General features: G+C 39.8%; 1 protein-coding gene across 5 annotated transcripts in view; it reads left to right on the top strand.

Annotated features, from left to right (window-relative positions):
• The window catches only part of adarb1b (adenosine deaminase RNA specific B1b), a 184,090-nt gene extending 164,550 nt beyond the window's left edge, over nucleotides 1–19,540 (top strand). For all 5 annotated transcript variants that reach the window (XM_053627341.1, XM_053627339.1, XM_053627340.1 and 2 more), the window contains 6 exons: nucleotides 1,304–1,472; nucleotides 1,685–1,836; nucleotides 4,199–4,367; nucleotides 8,626–8,807; nucleotides 12,745–12,923; nucleotides 14,764–19,540. In XM_053627341.1, coding sequence (XP_053483316.1) covers nucleotides 1,304–1,472; nucleotides 1,685–1,836; nucleotides 4,199–4,367; nucleotides 8,626–8,807; nucleotides 12,745–12,923; nucleotides 14,764–14,940 — 1,028 coding nt within the window. In that variant the 3' untranslated portion in view covers nucleotides 14,941–19,540. The remainder of the gene's footprint in view (nucleotides 1–1,303; nucleotides 1,473–1,684; nucleotides 1,837–4,198; nucleotides 4,368–8,625; nucleotides 8,808–12,744; nucleotides 12,924–14,763) is intronic.
• Nucleotides 19,541–27,037: the final 7,497 nt, after the last annotated feature.

The raw sequence follows: 27,037 nt of genomic DNA on the forward strand, positions 1-27,037 counted from the left end.
TTCAGGTGGTAGAGCGGGTTGTCCACTAATCGTAGGGTTGGTGGTTCGATTCCCGGCCCACATGACTCCACATGCTGAAGTGTCCTTGGGCGAGACACTGAACCCCAAATTGCTCCAGATTGCGAGTTAGCGCCTTGCATGGCAGCTCTGCAACCATTGGTGTGTGAGTGTGTGAGTGAGACACGGTGTAAAGCGCTTTGGAAATGCTAAGGTAAAAAAAGCGCTATATAAGTGCAGACCATTTACCATGTATAGATATTAATAAATTAAAATATAAGCATACATACCAACAGTCAAAAAAAATGAAAGTCAGTGTGACGAGGAGGAGGGAGGGCCCAGGCTGTGAGGACGCACGCCTGCCACTGAGTTGTCTATTCAATTCAATTCAATTTTATTTTATTTGTATAGTGCTTTTTACAATGGACATTGTCTCAAAGCAGCTTTACAGAAACATATAAACACCGGATACAGATTTTAAGTGTGCGAATTTATCCCAGTTGAGCAAGCCGGTGGAGACAGTGGCGAGGAAAAACTCTCTAAGATGTTGAGAGGAAGAAACCTTGAGAGGAACCAGACTCAGAAGGGAACCCATCCTCATCTGGGTAACAACAGATAGTGTGAAAGTAAAGGAAAGTTCATTATGGTTTAATCAGTGGGAGAGAGCTGAAGGTGCCATAGGGGGAGAGAGACACGCGCCTCGACAGAGAGAGAGAGACACTAGCACAGAGCCATGTGTGTGCGCATGTGTGCGTTTAAAAGAGAGAGCTTTAAGTTGGTTCAATCCTGCCTCCTCCTTCCAGACCGAACAGGAGTATAACACACTGGTGCTGAAACCCGGGATTGAAAGAAGTCCCCATCATGGCGTCCTCACATCCTGGCCCCTTCCTCCTCCTCCTCCTCCTCCTCCTCCTCCTCCTACTCCTCCTCACAGTCAAGTAATATATTGGGTCCAATAGCTCCATATTTTTAAATATGGCAAGAATAAAGATACAGTTTAATGGGAATTTTCATCGACTGTTTAGCTAAAACTATGTTTTCGGACATGTCCATGGATACCGTTTCTGTAGTCACTCATTCATATTAGTTGCTGAATAATATGCTTTAAGATGAAAAAGAGAATTTAAGGGCTTTTTAACTCTGAAGTATTTATTAAATTAGGTGCATTTTTGGATGTCATCTGTTAAATGATCATATTCTAATAACTAAAAGATTTGGACATATTTGGTACAAATCTGGCTTTCGTTCTGCTGGGTCGTTTTAGACAGATACTTCAGTGTATTGTTTCTCATGCTTCTGACTGCAGGCACCGATGTGAAGGAGGCCCAGGTGATCTGCGTCTCCACTGGAACCAAGTGCATCAACGGCGAGTACATGAGCGACCGTGGCCTGGCACTTAACGACTGCCACGCTGAAATCATCGCCCGCCGCTCCCTTCTCCGCTACCTATACATGCAGCTGGAGTACTTCCTCAGGTGAGACACTCATCACATCAAACCAAATTACAGCTCCGTTTATCCTGTACATCAGAGCTGCTTTCAGGCGCCGTGTCGCACAGCTGTTCTGCAGTCAAGCCGTCAGTGTGTCTTATTCACAGCAATACGTCTCTGACGTGGTTTATAATGCTGTCTTAGAAGTAGCATTTCAAAGGGATTGAATGCAACATCTGTTTGAATTTTTTAAACAGTAACAGCAAAGAGGAGCACGAGAAGTCCATTTTCACCCGCTGCGAGAAACATGGCTACCGGCTCAAGGACAACGTTCAGTTTCACCTGTACATCAGCACGTCGCCATGTGGAGACGCTCGCATCTTCTCCCCACACGAGGCAGGCGTCGAAGGTTAGCTGGCTTTAAAACGATGATGGGTCGTGTCATTTTCCTCACAGTCATTAACACCGTTATTTTACTTCCTGTTTGTGCTTTGCTGATTTACTCTTCTTACTAAAATGAAACGGTTCCGTCGTTAAGACTTTGTTTATGTGGAAGCTTGATGGACGTCTCTGTTGCGGAATTCTAACAGCCAAAACTGGGGGCTTTCTGTCTATAGCATACTATCACACCTCATACTTCATGAACCATCAATATATTTCACAGAAATATATATATATATATCTTGCTTAAACCTTTCTGTAAGTCATGTTGGGTAAAGAGCAATTTTAACAATCGCAGTGGCAGCTATATTAAAAGTCGGCAAATTAAGTCCAAATTCACCTCAGTATTTACACAGGGAAAGTTTGTGTATTCAGAAATGGCTTACGCTGCTACTTAAGTCAGTTTTCTGGCTGTACCATTCAGATTATGCAAATGACCTATATGTATCGATTATCGATATATGTTATCGATGCTCGATTAATGACAGACGCTTAGTAGTGCCTACTCAGTGTGGCTCAAGGTCCCTTTCCAGAACCTTCACACTAACTGTCCCTCAGTGGTGGTATGAACTTCCAACCTCAATCCGGACCACAGAATCTGTCACTATCTTCAAAAAACAGCTAAAGACCAACCTCTTCCATGTGCACGTAACTAACCCCTAAACAAATAAACAAAAAAACAAAAACGCCTTACTCTGGCTCTCACACCTCTACTCTGCACACTTTGCTTCTTCTAGAACTCAATTAATAGATCTTGTATAGTAGCACTACTTGCATTGTTGTCTGCTTGATATATCACTTTGCTTGTATTTTCTCTTTTGTAAGTCACTTTGGATAAAAGCATCTGCTAAATGAATAAATGTAAATATAGTTCTGATCACCGATATGGTGTTTAAACTACCGGTACCTCCTTTAAATATAAGCATTTACCAGAAAAAAAAAAAAAAAAAAGTTTTAAAAAGTGCAAAAGAGAAACATAATTCTGTTGTGTAGAAACATATTTCTTGAATTAGCAGAAAATATGAAAATAAGGTCATTTGTAATGTAATTTATTTCAACTGTAGTTGCGTTTGCTCACACATTCACATTGCTTGTTAAAGTAACAATGCATACCGAGTACACCAAGTAGTGCAGGGCAGGGAGATGTCGACTAGTCAGTAGGGGTGCAACGATACATTGTGACCCCATGCATCGCAGTGGAAAAAATGTGAGGATGTGCATCATGGAAATGTGTAGTTCACGGCATGGAAATCAGCATTCTGTTAATTAGTCATATAATGCAGTTGCACTGTTTGAGCACCAGAAAGCCCAATGATATATTGCCTGCACACTGGTCACATGATCACGTTCTGTCTGGGAGAGCCTGCAAGCATACCGGTTAAAAAGAGCTCTCCAGTAGCTTTGACACCAGGGGCCGAGGAAAATCAGGCCGACTCTGGAGTTCTATTTCTGCTATGGAGAAGACCCCAGGTCAGACACTAAGATATGGTGAACCTGGAATACATTTTGTTTACAATATTAAACCAAATCTGATTGATATTATTTTTGTTATTGTATACAGACATGAATTCCAAAGACAAAGAGATTGCTCTGTATTGTTTATCTTTTCAATCATAATTGCTCTCCTTTAAAATATTCTGAGAAACGAATCAAAATTATGAAGCTGCTATTATGAATCAAATTGAGTTGTGACCAGAGTATATTGTTACAGCCCTACTAATCAGCTACCTAGCCACCGACATGAACACTTTACATGGGTTATGATTTAATCTTGGGACTGACAAAGTTTTTAGTTAAATATTTACCACGGCATGGGTGCGTTACCCATAACCCCCCTCGTCACGCTACGTTAGACAGACACGGTTATGTTTGATCTCTTTCATCTCCCTTTGGCTGGCAGACAGTTGTCTAAAATGATTTACTCAACCACTTCTTTAGAAATTAATTATCAAAGCTCAATAATTGAATCCATTTAAGCTTTTGTCTGTGATCAGTGTTTAATTAGAATTTCATTCAACTGGCTCCATTTTGAAAACAATTTTGGACAGGCTGTTTAATTAGCCAGCTTTGTCTCTGTGTCTGATTAATTCTGCTTTGTGAGTGTCATACGTGAATCACTATATGTTCCAGCTACCGTGATGTACAGTGGCTCTGATGAGCTTTATCTGAAGTGCTTACTAGAATAATCGCTTATTAGACATGAATTCACAGCAATAACAAGAAGGCCTACAAGTTAGCAAACTTGGCCTTGATGGTCTGGTCTATTGTCTGGGTGTGGTTTTTTTTTTTTTTTTTTTTGCTAACTGCTGTCCCAATTTTTCTGATCTCAGATCAGGGAGACAGACACCCGAACAGAAAAGCTCGGGGTCAGCTGAGAACTAAGATCGAGTCGGGCGAGGGGACCATCCCAGTGCGCTCCAGCAACACCATCCAGACGTGGGACGGAGTTCTGCAGGGGGAGAGACTCCTCACCATGTCGTGTAGTGACAAGATCGCCAGGTAACACACCCAGCTGTATTGACAAGATTGTTTGTTTCAGGGTGCGGTTTATATTGATTAGAAATGGTTCTTGACCTATAATGATGATATAATTTCAAATATGCATTAAGAAACATCTGGGATTAATAGTATTGCCATGCATTGGATCTGATTCTTTGTAGTTTAGTTGTTTTTTTTTTGGGGGGGGGGGGGGGGGGGGGTTGGCCCTGAAATTGGTTGCTCCCCACTGAATGATATTTGTGGTATTGTGGTACTGAGAGTTGTATTTTGCAAGTCTGTATTTGCATGCTTTATTTTGAAATGTAGTTTTGATCAAATTCTGAAATAATTAGGTGTGCAAAATTCAGATTTTGGCAGCCCAAGGCATTTCAGTGCATCAGCTGCTTTGCAAATTACAAAAATAAAAATTTTTTTTGAATTTCAAGTTAAATGTAGTTGTAAATCTGTGCATACAAGTTTTAATTACAATTTAATTATGAATTACAAATTCAGTCTGACTTTGTTACTTTAAAACTTGATACACAAACATTCAAATTAAGTGTTTAAAATTTCGAATATTTTCCCTAAAAGCAAACCCACGGGGCTTGCAGAGTTTACAGAGACGTGAGGTGTAACACACAGGACTCTATGTGCAGGAGGTTTAACTACAAAATCCAAGACAGAATCCAAAATCGATCCAGTTTAGGTCAGTGCTCATATACACGAGACGTAGGGCAAATCTCCCAAAAAATAGTTGATCACCAAGACAAGGGTCAAACATGGAAAAATAGAAGACAAGGCTCCGAAATTAATGTATGTAAACGTTAACTGAACATTTGAATTGGCTTTTTTTATAGGCTGTAAACAGGAAGTGCTCGATGGTCATTAAGAGAGAGTTCGTACGAGGGTGAGTGAAATGAAAACCTGAGTTATCTTTATTTTGCTCTGTGTAATGCAAATAGTTGTCACAAAAGGGTTTAAGGTACTATTTTTTTCTAATTTAAGTCACATTTTTAAGGTTTTCATTCGATTCACCCTTGTATTTAGAGGACGGGGGCCTCTGTTGGTGTGGAGGTGTAATGTCTGGGTGGATGTCACATGGGGAATGAGAGAGGTTTTTTAATTTTAAAAAAAAAAAACTAAACAAAGTACCCTAGCGCTACTAGAAATAAATAGTCTTGATCTTCTTAAGCCTTCGTCTTACTCAGCCTTAAATGCTTCTCGAGAGAACAATCTCTCTTGCATTTCCACACTGTAAGATTTTACTGCACTGTCTCTGGGGACAGGGTTATGGGAGCGAGTGTATAGTTTTCCTCAGTGGCGGAGTTGCTGTCGGTCTCACTGCTGACGCCCGTGTGTGTGTAGAGATAAGGAGATGTCAGACGCAGGTGTCAGAGGAAGGTGTGTGTGTGTGAGTGTTTGTGTATGTGTGTGTGGGGAGCACAGGCCCTGTCACTGGAGATGAGAGAGCCCCTCGTTCCTAGTTATCTGTTTCCCTTCGCTATTATTTAGACTATTAAGCTCACTGTCATAAAGAAAAAACAGACACTGATAGTGATTGCCTTTTTTCTGCAATGTAAGTCTGAGGAGCAGTTAAGCAAGCGATGCCTGAGGGAAGATGGCCGTTAGTAGTTGAAGAATGGTGAGCTGTCAGTGCGTGGCATTTCATCACTTGTATTGCACCATTCCTCAAGGTGCCATCATCCCTGTTGGATAGGGTTATTTATCAACATAAGTAGAATCCGTTGTGTATACGGATCTCCCACGCTTTATGATGCATGCGTTCGTCTGTCGCACTACATCATCTGGTTAAAAGCAGTACAGCAGAATGTGTCTTATGTATCAATATCTCTTACAGGATTAGGACTTTTTATTTTCTTTGCAGTAGTCTGCATGTATATTTATGCTTTTATGTAACTTTTATGTGTTATATAGTATCTATAATATGACTATATTATAGATATATATACTATATATATATATATATATATATATATATATATATATATATATATATATATATATATATATATATATACTGTTATAGTGTGTATGTGTGCGTGTGTATATGTGTGTGTATATATGTGTGTGTGTGTGTGTATATATATAATATATATATATATATATATATATATATATATATATATATATAAATATACAGACACACATTATATATATATAAATATGAGTGTGTGTGTGTGTGTATATATGTATATATGTATGTGTGTATGTGTATATATATATATATATATATATATATATATATATATATATATATATATATATATATATATATATATATATAAAAATACAATCAGCATACCGCAACTGTTATGGATTCTTGATTGTGATTTCTATGGCTGATCTGACAGTAGATTTGCAAGGTTTATATTAATGTGCCTGTTCTAATATGACTTGATTTCTATAGTAACAGTTCACACAGGGGCATGTGTGGCATAAACATAATTACTTAGTGTATAATTGTTTATACGGTGACGTTTTCAGTGAGAAGTTTGTGTAGCGTTAGCTTAGAAGGAGTCTCCAGTGTCAGCATGTAACAGTCGAAAGTGAAGCTATACCTTTGAGTTTTTCAAACACAAGAAAATGTTCAGCGCGGAGGACTGAGAGTTTTGTAGTTTCATAACATGACGATCCATAACAATGCTTTTTTCATTAACTACAAGAGAGAAAAAAGAGGCTGGTGAGAGAACGATTGTTTAGAGCTGCTAAAGCATCAGTGATAACAGGAAGTCACTTGTTTCTCAGACGTTCCACGACATTGACTGTAACTATAAACAGATGAAATGTGTGACGTCATCTGTTAATAAATAAATAGCTGTGGTAGGAGAGGAATAAAGCATTTTGGGGAAGTGCTGCTGTTAGAAAATAGTCAACTTCATTCTGCGTTATGTCAGGCCGCTTCACACCGCCCTGGCTCTCTCACACACACACCTAACGTTTTTTATAAGCATTGCTATAATATTTCTGCAACAATTTTAACTGCAGGAACGCTAACCCAAACATTTCCATAATAGATTTGAATTACATGCCCAGCGACCATGCTTAGGTCAGCAGAACCTTAGCTCCAAAAACATCTTGTCTGTCTGGTTTTCAGAATGCTCCTATTCCTATTTATTTATTTATTTATTTATTTATTTATTTATAACATAACCATATAAATATTCACGAGGCTGCTGTGACATTTTTCTAACGCATCCATAACGTTGCTTTTTGTCAGCATTACAGCACGTGTTTTTGAAAACATTAACATTCTAACTTAGTTAGAGCTTGTTTATGTATATTATGATTTCTGCTAGTTCAGCATGTGCTCTAGTTGTTCACAATCTTCGCAGATTCTGGCAGGATCATAAACGGAGGCTAATTTGCGCTAACGGAGAGGAAAGGTCAGGTTAAGCTAACAGAGGATAATCTGAAGGCTGCACACCATGGCTTCTCATCCTTTTCAAGCTTTGTCTGTGGAAGTCTTCCACCCACCCGTCTCACTGAATTATTAATATCGCTGCTTGCTTTCGAGTTATAAAAAAAAAAAGGTCCCTAGCATGGCTTGATCTCAAGTGCATCAGTAATTTTTGCTTGCCTTTTGATTAAATGGTCTGCCTTATAGCCAAGGAGTCGAGGCTGTGAGTCAGTCTGGCGTTAGAAGCGGCTGATTGGCCGTACTGAACAGAAGAGCTCCAATCACTTGAGAGTGTGTTGAAGACTTGGCAGTGCAGCAGGTGTTGTTTGGGGGAGTCGAGCCCGTCTTGATTAGCCCCTTTGATTGTGTGCTGCAGAAGGATGGACCCCGCTGGGGTAGTCTTGGGACGTGAAAGCACAACGTGATGGGGGAACGGAAGAACGGCACTAATGAACCCGTTCATCTCATACCCCATGTGAGCAAAAAAGCATCAAGCCCCAGGCTGTGCTGCTGCTGCTGCTGCTGCCGAAGAGTTTTCTCCTATATATATTTTTCTTCTTCCTTCTTCAGGTCTTGTTTTAATTTCACAAGCTCCAAAAAAAAAAAAAAAAAGATGACGATCCCATTGCTGCTGTTTTTCCAAGACATTATATGTGATGTTTCCATAATTATTTCGTGTTCCAGACATGTTTGTTTTGCTTGCATACAGTCATTTTCATACAGCTTTTAATAGAAGGAAGAGGAAACATCAGTGTGTTAGATCAAATGCTCCAGGCAAAGCGAAATATCTTTTAATAGACCTACAGTCATGAAATGTTTACTCTGTCATTTTCAACGGTCTGTGTGTGTGTGTCGGTACAGGTGGAACGTGGTGGGGATCCAGGGCTCGCTGATGAGCTACTTCACTGAGCCCATCTACTTCTCGAGCATCATCCTGGGCAGCCTGTACCACGCTGATCATCTCTCTCGGGCCATGTACCAGCGCATTGCAGACATCGAACACCTACCCCAGCAGTTCACTCTCAACCGGCCCCTGCTCAGCGGTGAACACACCCCTCCACCTCACCTCTGCTTCCTCTCACATGCTGCACACGGCACTTACGACAAATCCATGAATTGGTGGGCGATGTGGGAAAACATGCTGCTGAAATTCTCAAAATTTTCACAATACACCATCCAAAACGATAATGTCACAGAAATGCCACGGAAATGCACCGTTCAAAGACGGCCTGACTTTTTACTCTGTTCATGTCATCGGTTCATGTTTAGTTTTTTTTTCCCAACTCCTGTTGCCTTCCTTATCAAAATGCGAAGAGCTCCGACTTTAACCGGCACTTCATGCACATGCACGGTTTCACTTCCCCAAGCGACAACATTCATCCCAAAGCACTAAGCATGTTCATGAGGAAATGTTGCACATTATGGAAGGAAAATGTTTTATAGTTTCCATTTCATCATGCTAACACTATGGGCTGAAGTCACATCAGGTGTTATCAGTTTTAAATTTGACACTGACTACGTTTACATGGACAGCGGTAATCTAATTATTGACCTTATTCTGAATAAGACAATATCCTTATTAAGGTGTTTACATGAGTCGCTTTTAGAATATTCCTTTCATGTTCCCGTTTTACATGTTATAGAACATAGAGCGATTAACAGCACGCGTCATTACGTCACCACGCCACGCCGTCCGACGTCCCTCCAGAATTTCACGTATCAACATACAGTTGGTCTTCGTTATGGTACCGTATACAGTTTTGGGTGTTTCACTTTTAATTTTATGAAAGCTTCAAGTGCAGTTAATTATTTGTCATGTCCAGAGAGAGCTGGACGGACTAAAGGACTAAAGTGCTGCTGCATCGACAAGATGTCAGCAAAAAAGGTTTAAACTAAAGAAGGCAACTCAGAATTTCATTACAAAATGCGCCATTGAAGTCCGCATGTTAATTATAAAGATTAATATGCAAGTCTTTCATGGTGGATTATTCTCCTTTAATGAAACTCTTGAGTTCCTGGATCACCGTCCAAAGCTGCTTTAGTGCAAGTTGAAAACTTTCGATTAATCCCTCTTCCGTCTTTCTCTGGTTCTATCCCTCTCCATCTCTCTCTCTCTCTCTCTCGCTCTCTCTCTCTCTCTTTCTCTAGCTCCTTCTATTAACAGTTAGAGCAAGAAATTTAATCTCTTCTAGGCTGTGTGCAAACACAGCGTCTCCTCTCTTTAAAGACAGAGTGCTGTTTGACACTGTCAGGGTCCTTCTAAGTGATATTTGCTTGAGATCTTTAGATCACTTCACCTTAATCATATTATTAAACATGTATTATTCCACAACGCTGTTACAGTGTGTTACATCAGTTTCCCCAAGAGGATGAAGTCTAGAGATTTCAGTGTGTCTAGATATAGCTTTTAACAAGGTGTGTGTCATAACCGTGTCACCGTAGAAACGCAAGCCAGGCTGTCAGCTTCTTATAAGAATATACTTTTTGGTTTTTCAAAGAGATTTAAGATGACTTTGAACTAAAGTTTGCTAGGTAAAAAAAATAAAATAAAAATACCGAAGGTCGAATCATGTAAATTTGTGTCCTATGATTGCATGCATCAGATACCCAAAAATTGGGATTTCCACATAAAAGATTAGCATTAAAGCATTAAATCACTGGGATTAGGAGGAGACCAACACAGCACAATCTTCTTATTGAATAATTTAGTGGTTCCACCAGCATGGACATGTGCCGCAATTAACCTACATTGGGTCATGGAGAAATATATAGTTATAATAGTCATACTGTATGTGAGAGACAGATATGATTATTAACAGTTATAGAACGCGTCATCGTCTATAAAAAATCTCAAAAATATTTTAATTATAGGTCATCAGCTCTGACATTTCCATATGTACAGCATGTATGGTTGGACAGCTACAGTCGTGATTAGCACAACTGTTACAGTGAAATGAATACAGCTGGATGAAAAGCCTCTAATTAAAACCGTAAACGTCCAGGGTTCGGACTTGCATTCCGCACTCTCATACAGCTCTAAAAGTCATATATTTGAAAGCAAATTAGGAGTAAAGTTTTGGATCCTTATGTTAACAAATACCACTTCAAGTTTTGCCCTCCATTTTAATTCTTTCTCGTCGGATAATCCTGTTCCTCTTCCAGCTCAGGCAAACCGATAATGTGCTCAGCAATGAACCTTTTCTGCTGTCAAGATTTTGAGATGGGCTTACAACACTTAACACCGAGCACTGTAAAGCTTTGCAGCTCTGGAGAATTCTGCAGTGCCGGAGAATTACTTGATATTTAAAGCACTACATGTTTTTTCGATTTGCCTGCAAGTTTCCTTTTTTGCCTCAAAAATTTGAATTTAGTAGTTCCTTATATACAAGTTCCTCATATATTATATTAATCAGTAACATTACATTTGATATTCCCTTAACTTATGATGATATCACTTATTAACATGAACAAACCATACACCTCAGTGATGATACACCATAAATAACATCAGTTAATGCCTGTGTTCATTACTTAATGTTTTTTTTTTTTATAATAACTCCAAATAATAAGCAATGTTCATAAAATTGAGCCCATAATGAACATGGAATTTCAACATGGAGATCAGGAGGCGAGGACGTTATCAGCATTTAGAAACATGCCGTAATTTCATTTTTGATCATTTACATGCATTTCATTTTAGTCCGGGAATCAGTAAAGTCTAGTCGATACAGGTGGATTTCGGTAACATTTAAACAAACGTCAAATAAGAAACGTGTTAAATAAGGAATAAAGCGTAATGGCTGTGCTCCAATAGGAAAATAACAGCAGGGCGATGTGACGCTGTTACTATCACAAAGCTAACTACAGGGTGTCCAAAATGTCCTCATACGTAGGGGACCGTGTTTGCCAGCACCACGTCGGTTGTGCCTTCATCAGTGGATGTTTGTGGACGTCCACTTCTCGCTCGGTTTACAACATGTCCTGTCTTTTTGAATTTGTTACTAAGGCAACAGTCACGTGTGTGTGTGTGATGCGCTTGCCATGTTTTCTGTTAGAGTCCATCGCAACCTTACGACAGCTTCCCGAACCAGCCATGAGAATGATTTCGATACATTCACCTTTTGTCAAAGGCGTTCTTAAAGTCTATAAAATGTATAATATGAACCAATTATGAAACATTTTAGAAGAAATTTTGCTCAAAAGTGTTCATTTCCCCCTATGTATGGAGACTTTTGGGGCACCCTGTGTTTTCAAATAAAAGCATGTCCGAAATTGTTTTGTTCCTCTTATACCACACCAATTTGCCAAAGGTAACACTTTTTTATTTATTAGAGAACGATGCACTGTACATTTTACCTATATTTAGTTACAAGTTACTTCCTGTTATCGCTTACGTTATAGCAGCTATAATGTATATAGTTGTTCACTCACCAGCTTCTTTTTTTCTCTCTCTCTCTTGGAATTAATAAGACAAAAAACTCAGCTTGACGTGTTATGAAGAAACCACAATGCCCTTCATACTAAAGATTTACCATGGTGGAAAGCATGTAGTTATAGCTTTAGCTTTACCTCTGACTGTTACAAAGCCCTGATGCTGGAGACTCCTTTCAGAATTCCCAGTTAATGGCTCCTGACAGAAAACGTCACCGTATCAGCAATTATTATTTTTATTTTTTTTAATATGGTTAAGTGGAGGGACTGTGTAAGTTATTCTAAAAGCAATAACATTTGGGAACATATTCATTCATTTCTACCTTACAGTCAGAACTACTGTCAGAATGCTGTTCTAGTAAATGAATCAACACTGTAGTAAAGAATATTAGCTAAGGGAACTTTAATGTAAAGCATCACCAATTTCTCGGTTATATTTGCACTCGTGATCTTGCTATTCTTTTGATCATGGTTCGATCGTAGTTTAAAAAAAAAAAAAAAATGTATTAATCCACACAGTCTCATCGAGTGTGTGTGTGTGTTGTGCAGGAATCAGTAACGCAGAAGCACGGCAGCCAGGAAAAGCTCCTAACTTCAGTGTGAACTGGGCGGTGGGTGACCAGGGGTTAGAGGTCATTAACGCCACCACGGGTAAGGACGACATGGGCCGGCCTTCTCGCCTCTGCAAGCATGCTCTCTACAGCCGCTGGGTTCGACTGCACTCAAAGGTACGCTGTCCTGATCGTTGAAGGATGAAACCTTTTTTCTACATCGTATTTCTTATTTAAAAGGAGGCATTTAAAGGAGATGTTTGTAATTCTTAAGGCCCTCTTTTGCATGTGTGCAGCGGCTCTGTATTGGCAGGTGGTGGAGCTAATTATTGGGCCAGGAAAAAAAAAAAAAAAAGAACAACAGTAAACTGAAATGAAGAAACGATCCATTGAATCACGATACAGCTAGGATATTTTTGAAATGGTATGAGTATTACAGGTCTAGAACTACTTTTAACATTACAAACTGCACCTCAAAGCAAAGATTGATTTAATCCCAAACCCACTAATTCGACAAAATCCTGTGTCTGGAAGTCATGTTCATATCTTTCCTTCTCACAGAAGAGAAGATGAAGCTGTGTAAGCATTGAAGCTGTTATACAATCTAGTAAACAGTCATTAGCATTAGCCCCTATTCACTTCAAGGTTGAGGTTTGTTTATGAGACACAGCTTTTACGATAACATGACGTGGGCCACTGACCTGAGCTAAGTGTCCTGTGTCTCACAAGAATTCAAGTCAAGTGGATCTTTATTGTCGTCACATCCATATACAGTGTGCACTGTGCACAGAGAGATGAAATAATGTTTCTCCTGGACCCAAGGTGCAAGATACCTGTATAACATACACAGTGCTAACAGGACTTAAATAAAGTCCAACAGGAACTAGAAGCATGCAGGTAGGGGTATGGGAACCAGTCAGGGTGCATACGAAGGGCGTTTTCAGACCCCTGGATCTATGCTTTGCTCCGAAACGGCTTAAATTGTATTACTTAAATTGTTACAATGTTGCGTTTTCTCCTTGGCTCAGTTCGCTTTCATATGGCAACATTTCGAAGCGTACCAGAATGTGTTTGTGCAAGTCACATGTCAGTAAAATGTCCTCTCATTGGTCCGAGCGTGCCTGTTTATGTTCCGGGGCTCCGCCCATATCGGTCATCCATCAAGATGATGGACAGCAGCTCCGCTAGCTTATTGTGGCTTTCTTTTGAGCTGTAGTTATTATAATTTATCCGTTTGAGTGGGAATCGATGTTTCACGGAGCGATCAAAGCCCATCTCCTTGAGAAGCTCCCTAATAAACACCTTGTAATCCTCTGTGTTTTTATGTGTTTTTGAAAGTTGTTCAGAAATATGTTCATCAGACCAAATTTCAATAAGACGATTTACCTTGTCTTTGGTCCAAGTCAAACCACGATTCATGCTGCAAGGTTGTGGCAAAACAAACACGCTTTTTACGTAACGTGGTTCCCATCATGCATTGCTATACAGGTTGGTCTGTTGGGTCAGACTGCTGTCTCACCACAAGCGAACCGCTCTAGAGTTCATTCATAGAGGTCTAGAGGTTGTTCATCACTCACACGGTGGCTTAGTGGTTAGCATGTTTGCCTCGCACCTCTGGGGTTGGGGCTTTGAATCCTGCCTCTGTGTGTGTGTGTGTGTGTGTGTGTGTGTGTGTGTGTGTGTGTGTGTGTGGAGTTTGCATGTTCTCACCGTGCTTCAGGGCTTTCCTCTGGGTACTCCAGTTTCCTCCCCAGTCCAAAGACATGCATTGTAAACCGATTGGCATTTCCGAATTTTCCGTAGTGTGTGAATGTGTGCGGTGCGATAGTGCCCTGCGATGGGTTGGACCCCGTCCAGGGTGTCCATCGATCTTTTGCCCCCTGGGATAGGCTCCAAGCCCTCCGTGAACCTAAGCGGTACAAGAAATGGATGGATGGACAGCACATTGATCAGCTGCTGTTGTGTATTGAAGGGTTTAAGTTTCGTCACCAACACTTGTTCCGCTTTCTCTCCTCAGCTCTTGTCCACCTTGCGGATCAAAATGGCCAAACCGAGCTCGTACCACGAAGCCAAGCAGGCAGCAGTGGAGTATCACGCCGCTAAGCAGACGCTCATCAAGGCCTTCCAGAAAGCAGGATTGGGGGCCTGGGTGAAAAAGCCTATAGAACAGGACCAGTTTTCTCTGAGCTCCTGAAGAGGACGCAAGAGGGACAGAGCAGAGATCTGAATGACATGACTACAACCAGCTGTTGATACTGTGCGTGCGTGCGTGCGTGTGTGTGACTGTGTGTGTGTGTGTGTGTGTGTGTGTGTGACTGTTGATTTCCAGCCAATCCACAGCCCTTTAGTCTCACTCACTTTGCTCTGATCACTCATCCTGTCATTAACCTGATTTTCATTGGTAACGTAGTCTGTTGTTTTTAACACATGGCTGTGTTTGGGGTCCTGACATCAACCCAGAGTGCAGAATAGGATACGGTGTTCTATTTTACAACTGGAAAAAACAAAATTTGTCACTTTATACCTGTTAAATGGGTTAGGATTGCTCGCAGCCCGTTGTGCTCATGTTTGGCGGCCTCAGCCGGACCTTGTAGTTTTATGCCTATCATCATGTGTCTCATGATTCAAACACCATTACTGAAAAGCATTCCTCTGTTTTTAACCATCACCACTCTCTTTTATTCTGTTTCTATTTCTAAATCCAGACTGCATACTTTTACTTTTAATGTTTTTAAAATAGCAGTAGTTTCTTTCCCCGTATGACGTAGGAGTAATGTGAATTTAGTGAACAGCATTTTTTTTTCTTCTTCTTCTACAAGTCAGATGGACTTGTGTCCTCCCCTTTAAAACTGACCTCTTTATAACTTTTTTTTTTTTTTTTTAACACGTTGGAATCGAGCATTCAAGTAAGCATTCAAAATGCAGCCAAAGTTCATCATTCTCAACTTTATGCTTTCTGTCTCAGTAACATCTCCATCGCATGTTTGTATCGTGTGCTGCGGTGCACATCACTCTGAACAGGTGCCCGAACTTTTCTTTTCCTTTTTGTTTATTTTTTTATTTTTTATTTTTTTTTAGGGCAAAATGTTGAAGACTTGATGATGAAGCTGCCTTCTTTTGACCATTTTAGACGTTTAGGTACTTTTACAGAATGATGTCTCGTCTTTTTTTAAACTGCATGGAGAACGCTTGCGTGTAAGGAGCTAGGTTTTTGTAGCTATCGTAGTGTCAGTCTGTTCATTTGTATTGATCATTGTAAAAGCAGATGGTAGAATATGATAACACGCTGCTTTCTGGTTGTGGAGAGGCAGTGTTTCTCAGTTGTGCACGTTTATCGTCTAAAGCTGTCTCTCTGCATGGAAAGAGTGGACGGTTTTCAGCGGTGACTTCGAAACAGCCCTCATGGTTTTCAATTGGGGCTTTTTTTTCTTTTTGTTTGTTCATAAAATATTTCAGTGCCAATTTTTGGGTTTTTTTTTTTTTCTTCTTTGGCACAAATTGTCCATATTGCTGAATTCTGCTGCATCCCTGCTACTGAGGTTTGCCTTCTTTATGCAAGATTAGTTTCCTGCTGTTTTTAAGCTTGTGCACTCTGATTGATGACCAACAAACAGCAGCATGTTCAACTGATCCTGAAGTCATATTAATAGGGGCATGATTTCTCTAATACTCTTTGTTTTTATGACCGTGGGTTTCTTTCCCAAGTTAGAAAGGAGCCTCGACGTTCTCGAGGCACAGACTATGATTTTCCCCTATTTTCAAGGCAGCAGCTCCATTTGATGAAAGAGAATAAGAAGGTCATGGCTTTCTATTAAAATAGACGAACCAGTGAATATATTTCACATTAAATAGCTGTTTTTCACTTCTGGAATGCAGCATAGTCACATGACCTCTTCAGCCCAAACACCACTGGACTTATCTTACTCTCTCACAACTGTATAGAGAGATGGTGTTACATTTATGTGTGTGTGTGTGTGTGTGTGTGCGTGTGTGTGTGTGTGTGTGGACGTGTGTCTGTGTGTGTGTACACCTGCTGCTGAGCCCAACCGGCACTCTGTCGAGATGTCATGGCAACAGGACTTGGAGATTGCTGTTGAATCTTCACCAAAGATGATGTCTCTTTCTTTTTGGTTGTTTTAAGGTGAAAAAAAAAAACAAAATTAAACTTTATTTTTTAAAAACCATTACTAATGCAACGTTCAGTGGGCATCTTATAACCGGTCATCAAGGTTTTGTATATTCATTTTACTAATATATTTTTAGTTAGTTTAACTGACTGTTTTGTGTTTTGCAATGATATGAGAGCAGCTCCTTTCTCTGTGTTTCTGTACCTGTTAGTTTACAACTGTAAATATTGTGAACTTCTCTGTCATTGCCATGGACACACTGCATATATTTCTGGTAGTTCGGAACGAGTATTTCTCCATCACACATGGGCGGAAAAAAACAAACTTCGATAACTTTTTTTTTCTTTTAATTAAAAGCATTGCAATGATTTATGTTTGACAGTGACATTGTTTATGTCCTATTAGTTCAGCTGTTCTGACCCTGTACCTCATACAGAGATATATAGTGAGAATGAAGATTGTGTTCTTGGAAAACTCTGGAGTTGCCAGGTCTGTGTGACAACTATTCAGTTCAGGTTTATGTGTAGAACACTTTTTACAGTGGACATTGTCACAAAGCAACTTTACAGAAATGTATCAATTCAGGATATCAATTTTAAATATATACGTTTATCCTGATACCAAAGCTCAGAACATGACTTTCCTGCTATTAAAGTCTGAAATCATAATTACCACTGATAGCTAACATTGTTTACGAGCAGCACACAAGGCGCTTGCGGCCTTATAGTTCTGTTCAATCCTGACCTCAGGTTACTGTCCGGATTTTCACATGTCCTCCCAGAGTCCATATCAGTTTCCTCCAGAGTCTCTGGTTTGACTCCCACCTACCAAAAACATGCCAAGTTGGTGGACTAATGACTCTAAATTGCCCCTAGGTTTGAATGTGTGTGTGCATGGTGCCCTGCAGTGGACTGGTATACCATCCAAGCTGTATTCCACGACCATGACCAGGATAAAGCACACACATAATTAATTAATTAATATTGTTGTATAATTAATAGGGTTGGGGGTTGGATTCCTGCCTCTGCCCTGTGTGTACACGGAGTCTGCATGGTCTCCCCATGCTTCAGGGGTTTCCTCCAGGTACTCCGGTTTCCTCCCCCAGTCCAAACACTTGCGCTGTAGGCTGATTGGATTTCCAAATTGTCCATAGTGTGTGAACGGGTGTGTGAGTGTACCCTGTCAAGGGTGTCCCCCACCTTGTGCCCCAGGCTCCCTGTGACCCTGTGTAGGATAACCAATGTGGAAGATGGATGGATGTTCAACCTATTTTTAACATCCAGGTCCTGGTGGTTTTGTATTGCTACATAAAATGTCCTAAGTAACGATTGCTATGAGAATGAGTAATGCACGTCACTAATGCACAATAAACACATTTGTACGGTATAAATAATCTGTTTATATCTCATATTCTTAGCCATTAGTTCTTTTCAAACACTCCTACAAAATAGTCAACCTTAAAGCATCTCAATTCTGCTGTAAAGCCACAGACCTGGCAACCAGTTGTTTTTGTTGTTTTTAATGAAAATCATAATGTACTTCTAAGTGTTCCCTTATTTTGTAGCTGTTTTTTTTTTCTTCCCTTTTTCTTTTCAATCATAAGCCACTCATCATGCTTTCATGCCTACCGTCTGTAGCGTACTGATTGTCAAACCTGTACTTCACACACTTCTATTGTTCTCTCTCTCAACTACCCAAGATGTCAATGGATGAAGTCATGAATACAATCACCAGTCCCAACCAAGGCAGGACTTTGACTTTTTTTTTTTTTTTCTTTTTTCTTTTTTTTTTTTATTGTTCTGGAACTGGACCACATTTCAGTCGAGTCGTGACTCAGTGCTCTGGTTCTGGTCAGCCCTGTTCTGAGAGTGTTGTGAGTAGTTGACTGTACGGTGGGGTACAGTGGTGCTGTACACTGCCTCCTCCTGCGTGTCCTCTGTAAAATCCATACACGGGCCACCTGCATGAGCTCCTCCACTGAAGCTGCACCCAGCATGATGACTATAAAAGGACTTGTATGTAGAAAAAAAAAAAACATAGATCTATATATAAAAAATAAATAAATAAATAAACAAGATATTAGTTTACCTTTGTATACGAGTGGAGTATTTTTTTCCAGTTTGCAAATTAAGCAAATGTTTAGCGCCTAATGAGCCTAAAGGGTTCTTTAAAGGTTTTATATCAAAGCCAACAACAGAAGGTTTTCTTTGTAGAAAAAGATCAATGTAGAAACAATTTACAACCATCCAGAGAATCCTTGAATTTTTAGGTTCAACACTGTAAAAAGTAATCTTTGTTAATTGTTAAACCAATGTGTGCCAAGTGTACCAAGTGTGTGAAATGTTTCACCCAGAAATACAGCACACAGGCACTGGTGCTCCTGAGTGGCACAGCCATCCGTGTCTGGGAATCAAAATTGCCTGTGCTGTATGAATGGGAAAGCTGTAATTACTGTGTCTACCCTGTCGATCAAAGCCACGCTAGCCAATCACGGACCTCTCTGACCTCACATATGCAGAAGACGGCAGATAGTGCCTTCCTCCATGTGCGCTACATGCCCTGTGACCGCATAAGCAGCTGTTTGAAAAGATGCGAGGTTTGCCTTGCATGTCTCCGAGGAAGCGTGTGCTTGCCCCACCCTCCACACGTGGTACTTGATTGTGATGGGGAGAGTTTGTAGGTGAGTGGAAATCGGCAAAATAACCACATTTTAAATACTCAAAAGATTTTCACATTTAACCAAGGTGTAAGTGGAATCTGTCCCGAATACTATATGGCCAAAAGTATGTGGACACCTGGCCATCACATCCATATGTGGGTTCTTCCTCAAACTGTCGCCACAAAGTGGGAAGCGCACAATTGTATAGGATGTCTTTGTATGATGAAGCATTACAATTTCCATTCACTGGAACGAAGAGGTCCAAACCTGTTCCAACATGACGATGCCCCGGTGCACAAAGCGAGCTCCATGAAGACATGGTTTGCCGAGATTGGATTGGAAAAACTCGAGTGGCCTGCACAGAGCCCTGACCTCAACCCCACTGAACACCTTTATGAAGAAATGTTGAAGAAATGAAGCTGACGATGAAAAATGGTTTATTAATTAGATGTTTACTGAATTGGGAAATGTTACAAAATAACTTTTGGAACAATCTAGATTGAGATATTCCTCACTGCAGAACTAAAAGTCCAGGTTATGGACTTGGATCTGATCCAACTCCTCCTATAAGCCTAACAACACATTTATCCAATTGGAAACACATTAACATGTCTCCATTCCTGGACCTTTGCATTGACTCTGCCCAGGCTGGAGGTGCTGTTCTGCAGTGAGAGTTACTTCAAAATATATTTCACTCTAATTTAGGTACTTTCTGCATACCAAATATTTATTTGACATCAATTCTAGCACTGTGTATAGGCTTAGCATGTTTCATTCTCCATTTCATTCTCCAAGAATGCCTGCCTTTAATAAAGCTCTCATTTTTAGAGTCGCATTAGGATCGGAGAGCCTGCAGTTATTTCCATGAAGACTGTTATGTATCATTAAACTATTCTGCATCATTTTGTGTGTTCTATTTAACAGTAATTCTTATGTTTCATTACAGTTTGAACCACGGGTGTTCAAAAGTTTATGACTAGCAGTGTATGTCGTTATATAGGAAAAATGTATTATGATTTCTCCACCGATGTTGGCTTGAAAAGAGATCAATCGAGTGAAGAGACAAGAATGAGGCTAGACTTTTACCTCAGGTAATGAGACTAATGTGGATGATGCTGATAGTCCAAGTGAGAACACATTTCACATGGTAAACTTACAACTGTCTGGTTTTATTTTTGTTTGGGTTTTTGTTTTTTTGGGGGGGGGTTGCCTTAAGTAGAGTTTGTAAATGTAAAGGTTGACGTAAATGTAAAGCGTCTTTTTAGTGGGGTTGGAATTAAATCTTTTGAGGTTAACCAGATTTAAAATACTGTACATTAGCTCAGAAAATCTGTAGTTTTCTGAATTCTATATCATCGAACTGTAATAATAAATCCACCTGTCTAATATTGTGTAGGTCCCCCTTCTGGCACCTCAACTTAAGACAACTTAAAGGACTCTAAAGATTTGCTGCTAACTTCTTGGTGATCGAAACCACAGCACACCTTCAGAGATCTTGTGAAGTCGATGCCTCGATGGATCAGAGCTGTGTTGGTGGTGCAACGAAGACCTATACAATATTAGGCGGGTGGTTTTAATGTTATGGCTATTTGGTGTATACATACATGTATATATTATTATATGTATATATGTATGTGTGTTGTATTGCTGCTGTTGTGCTATTGCTAGTAGAGAGCAACATGAGAAAGTGCTGCATTTCGGTCGCTCGGCAGGTCTGCACTGTTATGTTAGGCTCGTCATGAGTCCTATTCTTGTAAAACAAGCATTATCCCTCATTTCTAAACTAGAAAATCCTCTAAATCTCATACCGAGTCTAATGAACAGACATACAGAGCTCGCATCAGTAATAAATCAATACTCTTCAGTACACAAAGGCTTCAGAGGCACTTGGAGACACTGGCATGTGGGATATGCTGATTATATCACAGATCTGAGGGGTGACCTCATGCTGGAGCACCCTGGGAAGCCCGTCTCCCTGGTACTCGGGAGGACTGTTTGTATTGGAGATCCATAATTTAACAGGCTTCAGCCCCGCTAAAGAGGGAATTATTCACTTCATTCTCCAGTGCAGGCAGCAGGAGAGATGTTTTTGTTCTGTTCTCTAACGCGCCTTTATCTGTCTATGTAGACCTTTTTAAACATTTTAACAGGTACACAATGAAATACTTATGCAAGAAATTATTTTATGTTTATTATTATTAATTGGATCAGAACAGAATATCATTTATCTATTTTTTTCCCCCAAATTCACCCTTTAGATTATTAGTTCTGGACGTCTAGCGGTTGGTTCACAGTAACATGAATGTAGTATTATACCTTCCATATCAAGAGTGCAAAACCAAAAACAAGGTATGTGTTTCATCTACATTTGCACTTACAACCCCTGGCAAAAATGATGGAATCACCACAGTTAGAGGATGCTCACCTGCCTTTTTTTTTTTTTGCTTCGTAGCAAATCACAGATATGACCAAAAACAATTTTTTGTTTAATAGTTGAACATTCTTGCTGCGTGAAACATACTTCAAACAAGTTAAATGAAATTACTTTAATTAATGGCATTTTTTTTTTCCAGATCAAATAGAGGAAAAAATAATGTAATCAAATCAATGTTAAGGGAAAATTAGCATTTCTAAAACAAATACCAGCACAAGTCTAAAAATGCTAATTAGTCTGCGGTCAAAAGAGAGTGCTTACAGACCTTAACCTTGGACTTTCTGAGAGGAAACATGGCCCCAACAACAGAGTTGTCAATTGAAACAATGGAGAAGGATTATAAAACGGAATTTCTTTTCTCATTCCATCACTAGAAAATAGTTTTGGTGGTGATGAAGTCATTTTTCAGCATCTTGGCCACAGAGCAAAAAGTGTTAAAGCTTTTCTTCAGGAAAGGCATATCCACTCAATGACATGGCCAGCAAACAGTCCGGATCTCAATCCGACTGAAAATGTCTGGTGGAAATTTCAAAAATTGGTCCATGGCAAGGCTCCATCCTGCAAAGCTGATCTGTCCACCGCTATTCAAGAAAGGTGGAACCAGCTTGATGGAGAATATTGTTAAGTCCATACCTCAAAGAATTCAGGCCGTCATAAAAGCCAGAGTAGGAGCAACAAAGTACTAATTGTGATTTTTATTGTTGATGATTTGTTGTACAGAGGCCTAGGCCTCAACTTATGACATATTACACTCAGCCTATCAAGAAACGTGCTCTGCATGACTTCATAGAACCAAGGCCTCAAGCATCTGCATTCACGCTTACCCCAAGACAAAAGGAAAAGAGACGCCAGTGTAGAGTAGCAGGAAAAGCAAGGACGCAAGAAGCACAGAAGACACTGGAAAGCAGGACGAGACGAGAAGAATTCACAGCAGTGAAGAGATTCTTGGACTTCACCTGCACAGACTTCAAATGTGGATGATGAATTGGGATAAATTCACACATTTAAAATCTTTATCCCGTGTTTATATAATTTCTGTAAAGCTGCTTTGAGACAATGACTGTTGTAAAAAGCGCTATACAAATCAAATTGGATTGAATTGCATTGAAGAGAGAAATGCTTCAGAAACAATCTGATCAGATTAGGAAAGAATGGTTTGACATTAAGATAATGTTGGGATCAATTTCTTTATGTAATACTAATGAAGGGAGATTGTGTTTGTTTACTGAAACAAAGAATTAGAGAGAACAGAAAAAAAACAGGAACTATTTCGACATGTGGAGTTTACAGCTCAAACAAGAAATAAGGCTCAATCCAGAGACCATTGTACAGCAATGTATTACTGAGTTTCAAAAGTTAACCACAAGGTGTATTCCCACACGCATATTACATGCAAGTCAGCACAAACACATTATTGTTCTGAAAATGTACAACCCCAATTCCAACAAAGTTGGGACGCTGTATAAAATTCCCATCTTTATGTCTGAAAGACTCTTAAAGCCTCTCTAAGATACTCTTTTTTTTTTATACCAAATCATGTTACTGACCTGTTGCCACTTAACCTTACTTTTTCAGCATTTTGTTGCCCCCATCCCAACTTGTTTGAGATATCAAATTCAAAATTACCTTATTTATTTCCTTAAAATGGTACATTTCCTCAGTTTAAACGTTTGATATGTTTTCTATTTTCTATTGTGAATAACATATGGGTTCATGAGATTTGCAAATCATTGCATTCTGTTTTTATTTCTATTTGTTTACATTTTACACAGCGTCCCAACTTTTTTGGAACTGGGGTTGTATAACTGTCTAACCAGAAAAAAATTCCCCTTGGGCCTCATATAGCAAAACAGCCAAAATGGGAAGTGTGAAAACTCGAGTAGTGTGAATTCACTTAGTGCATGAAATGTTTTGTTTCTTGAAATGTTCCAGCTATGTTAAACAGTATATATACATGCATGCTTTAAACCAAGCTTTGCCGAACCTCGGGTGAAGATCATACGCAGAGTCGGGCTTCGCAAGCCTGGCTTGATGTCTATATTGTTAGGTGCAAGCAAAAAATTTGATCTAGTTATTGTTAAATAGAGAATGGATCTCTGTTTCATTGTGAATATTTTCTTTTACTGTAACAACTTTTATTCTTTAATAAAACAAATCCTTGAGAGAGGAGATTCGAGAAAAGACAAATTGTTGTTTACATTGTGGTTTAAAGTTAGAAAAATAGACAGGGTTCATTATTTTCTTCTTCAAAATAACCAACTGTTTATTTGCTGCGAAGTATAAAAAAAAAAAGCTGGATGAGCATCCTTTAAGTGTGCTGATGCCATAATTTTTCCCAGGGGTTGTTTTCATTTATCCAAAGCGACTTACAAATGAGGAAATACAAGCAACGTTATTAAATGAAATACTTATTACTAAGTTACGGACATTTGACATTTTAGCTTGGTAAATTGAAGAGTGAAGAATAGTGCTGGTGATCTCAATGTCCGGTTTTCATACCAATTACAGATGAAGCTATATTTCAAAAACTGAAGATGTCCCCTTGTGAACGTATTACGTCCAAAACATCATTTGAAATGCCTTGAGATGAAGGGAAAAGTGATGAAAAGGAGATGAATTTATCATCAGTATTATTATGCTGGAATTACAGTGATAAATGTGCATAACCATGTGGTTCAGCCGCCTGTTATAACAGCACAGCACAGCTTTCTGACTGAAGAGAAGTTGAAAAAGTGTTATTTGAGCTACTCTGTATGGATATTCAGTCAGATCCTGGATTAAATAGATGAGTCTGGTGAGGTTTTTTTTAATGTTCATGATTAGTTATAGCCTAAAAATAGGATTCTGTCTCTCTTAATTGCCTATATTTTCGATAACAGCATCTCACACAGTAGTGCAGTTGCATGAAAAATCCCAGGTTTATATTAATGCGCTCATTCTAATACATTATGGTTTCTATAGTAACAGCTAATTCACAGTTACTTAAACAGATTTTAAAATGTGCTGTTATTTAACAAAGAATATTTTATAATTGTTGATATGGTAAAGATTGAAGATCTCCAAATTAGCCGGGATGAGAAGACCATTTTTGATTAGTACTTATTAGTAAGATGTATTACCTACTGGCATTCTTGTCAATCACACATCCACCACTACCTTCAGGCTAAGTTCAGGATCATAAATCAGTGTTCTGCCTCTTTAATCCTAGACCATGTTTGGGTGGCATGGCAGTGAAGCTGATATCTTCCTACAACTCCTTGCAGCTGGCCTGAGGATCCATTTTCTACCATCCTTTCTTCCATGACCAATCCCACCCAGCAGCACCCCAAGGCAAAGTTGTGTGACCACCTTCACTCATACAATGCACTCATTACCAAGCAGCTGGCCTCACAAAACACGCATGGTTAGTGTCAGGAATAAATATCTTCTATATCAGACAGTATATTAATGGAGAATTAAGACCAAGTACCAAGCATCTTTTCCAACAGAAAGTGAAGTAGAGAGCTGTGGAAGACCTCAGAGGGTCTGCAGTTCAAAAGAAAGTGCCTATTTTGCTGTTGCTGATGCTAATGAAGTTAGCTGGTCATTAGTCTGCTCTCTGCTGTAGTCTCCAGAGCAGCGGCACAGTGCTTCCCCTCACCGAGCAGACTAATGGAGCTGGAGCAGAGGATTCATGCACCTCGCTCCTGAGCAGATGGTATAGAAGAAGGACGCTTCTATCAGCTCCAGCCACACACACAGCTCTTCCTCCCTCACTGCCAAGTCCAAGATAGCACTGCTTCTCCTGGTGTGTCACTGAATGGCCTTACATGAACTAACTGCAAAATGGGGGGATTCATTCAGCTTCATTTTGCTTTGTCACAAGTTTCATCTAAATATATTGAATCAGCTATTATGTTTTTATTTTTTATCTTCAGTAACTGCTTTAGTCTGGCAGAGTCACAGTGGATCCAGTGACGCTTATCCAAGGAACATTGGGGGTGAGGTGATAATACGCCCTTAATGGGACGCCAGTCCATCGCAAGGCACCATCCACTCACGTTCACACACTCACTTGAATGTTAACCAACTATACATACTACTGTGGCTGGCATGTTGGCACAGAAGGAAGGTTCGGGATTCAGTCTTGAGCTCTGGTTATTGTATCTCATGTCCTCCTCATGCCCTAGTATGTTCTCTGTGGGTTCTCATACATATTGGAAGGTGTTTTGGCTACTAGGTGGCTCTTCCAAGGTATTGACTGACTGTTTATGATGTACTGATTTGGAAACTTACCCTTAGTTTTCCTCTCAGAAAGAATAGAGGATACCAACTTTTGTCCTTAATGGTACACACGCATACATATATTAGTTCTACAATTAGTTCAGGGTGAGAACAGACTGCATAAATATCATATTTGGGTCTGAAAAGCTAAACAGAGAACTAGGACATGCCTGTATTAACTGGATCATGGGAATTTCAGAATCTAAAATATACCTTTGTCTCATATATATTAACATAATTCTTGCTCTGACTTTTCTCCTCAGTGTAGTGAATGACTTTGGCCTCACCTTCCCTCAGGACAGAATGGTTGAGTGGGGCTTTTGAGTCCCGGAGCTGGGGATTTTTCGGTCCCTTCCATCATCCATCATGGCCTGCTCCTGGGCCGTGCTGAATCAGGAACACTAAATACCATCATCTGTGGGGGACTCGCTTTCTCCTGTACACAGGCTAGAAGAGGAGAGAGAACTCCAGCCGACTCTGTGGCTCACTAAGCACTAAACACTGAACGTATGTTCCAGTGATGAGCCACTGAATCCTGTTTGTGTCAGCAGACGAGTCCGAAGAAGCCCAGAGGGTCAGACAGAAAACTCGGTTTGATCTTTCATTCATTGCTTACTCTGAATTAATGCTGCCTTGAGGCTGTGTATTCTTGAAGAGCACAGAAGCAAAAAAATTAAGATACATTCTGCCATGAGATCTGTAGCCAATGATGGCTTGGACTCGCTTGAACAACTGTTAACAGACACAACAATTTCCACATGCTGGTTTTGCCGTTTGTGCTTTCAAATGTACAGTAGAGTGCAAAAGT

The sequence above is a fragment of the Ictalurus furcatus genome, chromosome 6, assembly GCF_023375685.1.
Source record: "Ictalurus furcatus strain D&B chromosome 6, Billie_1.0, whole genome shotgun sequence".
Taxonomy (NCBI): domain Eukaryota; kingdom Metazoa; phylum Chordata; class Actinopteri; order Siluriformes; family Ictaluridae; genus Ictalurus; species Ictalurus furcatus.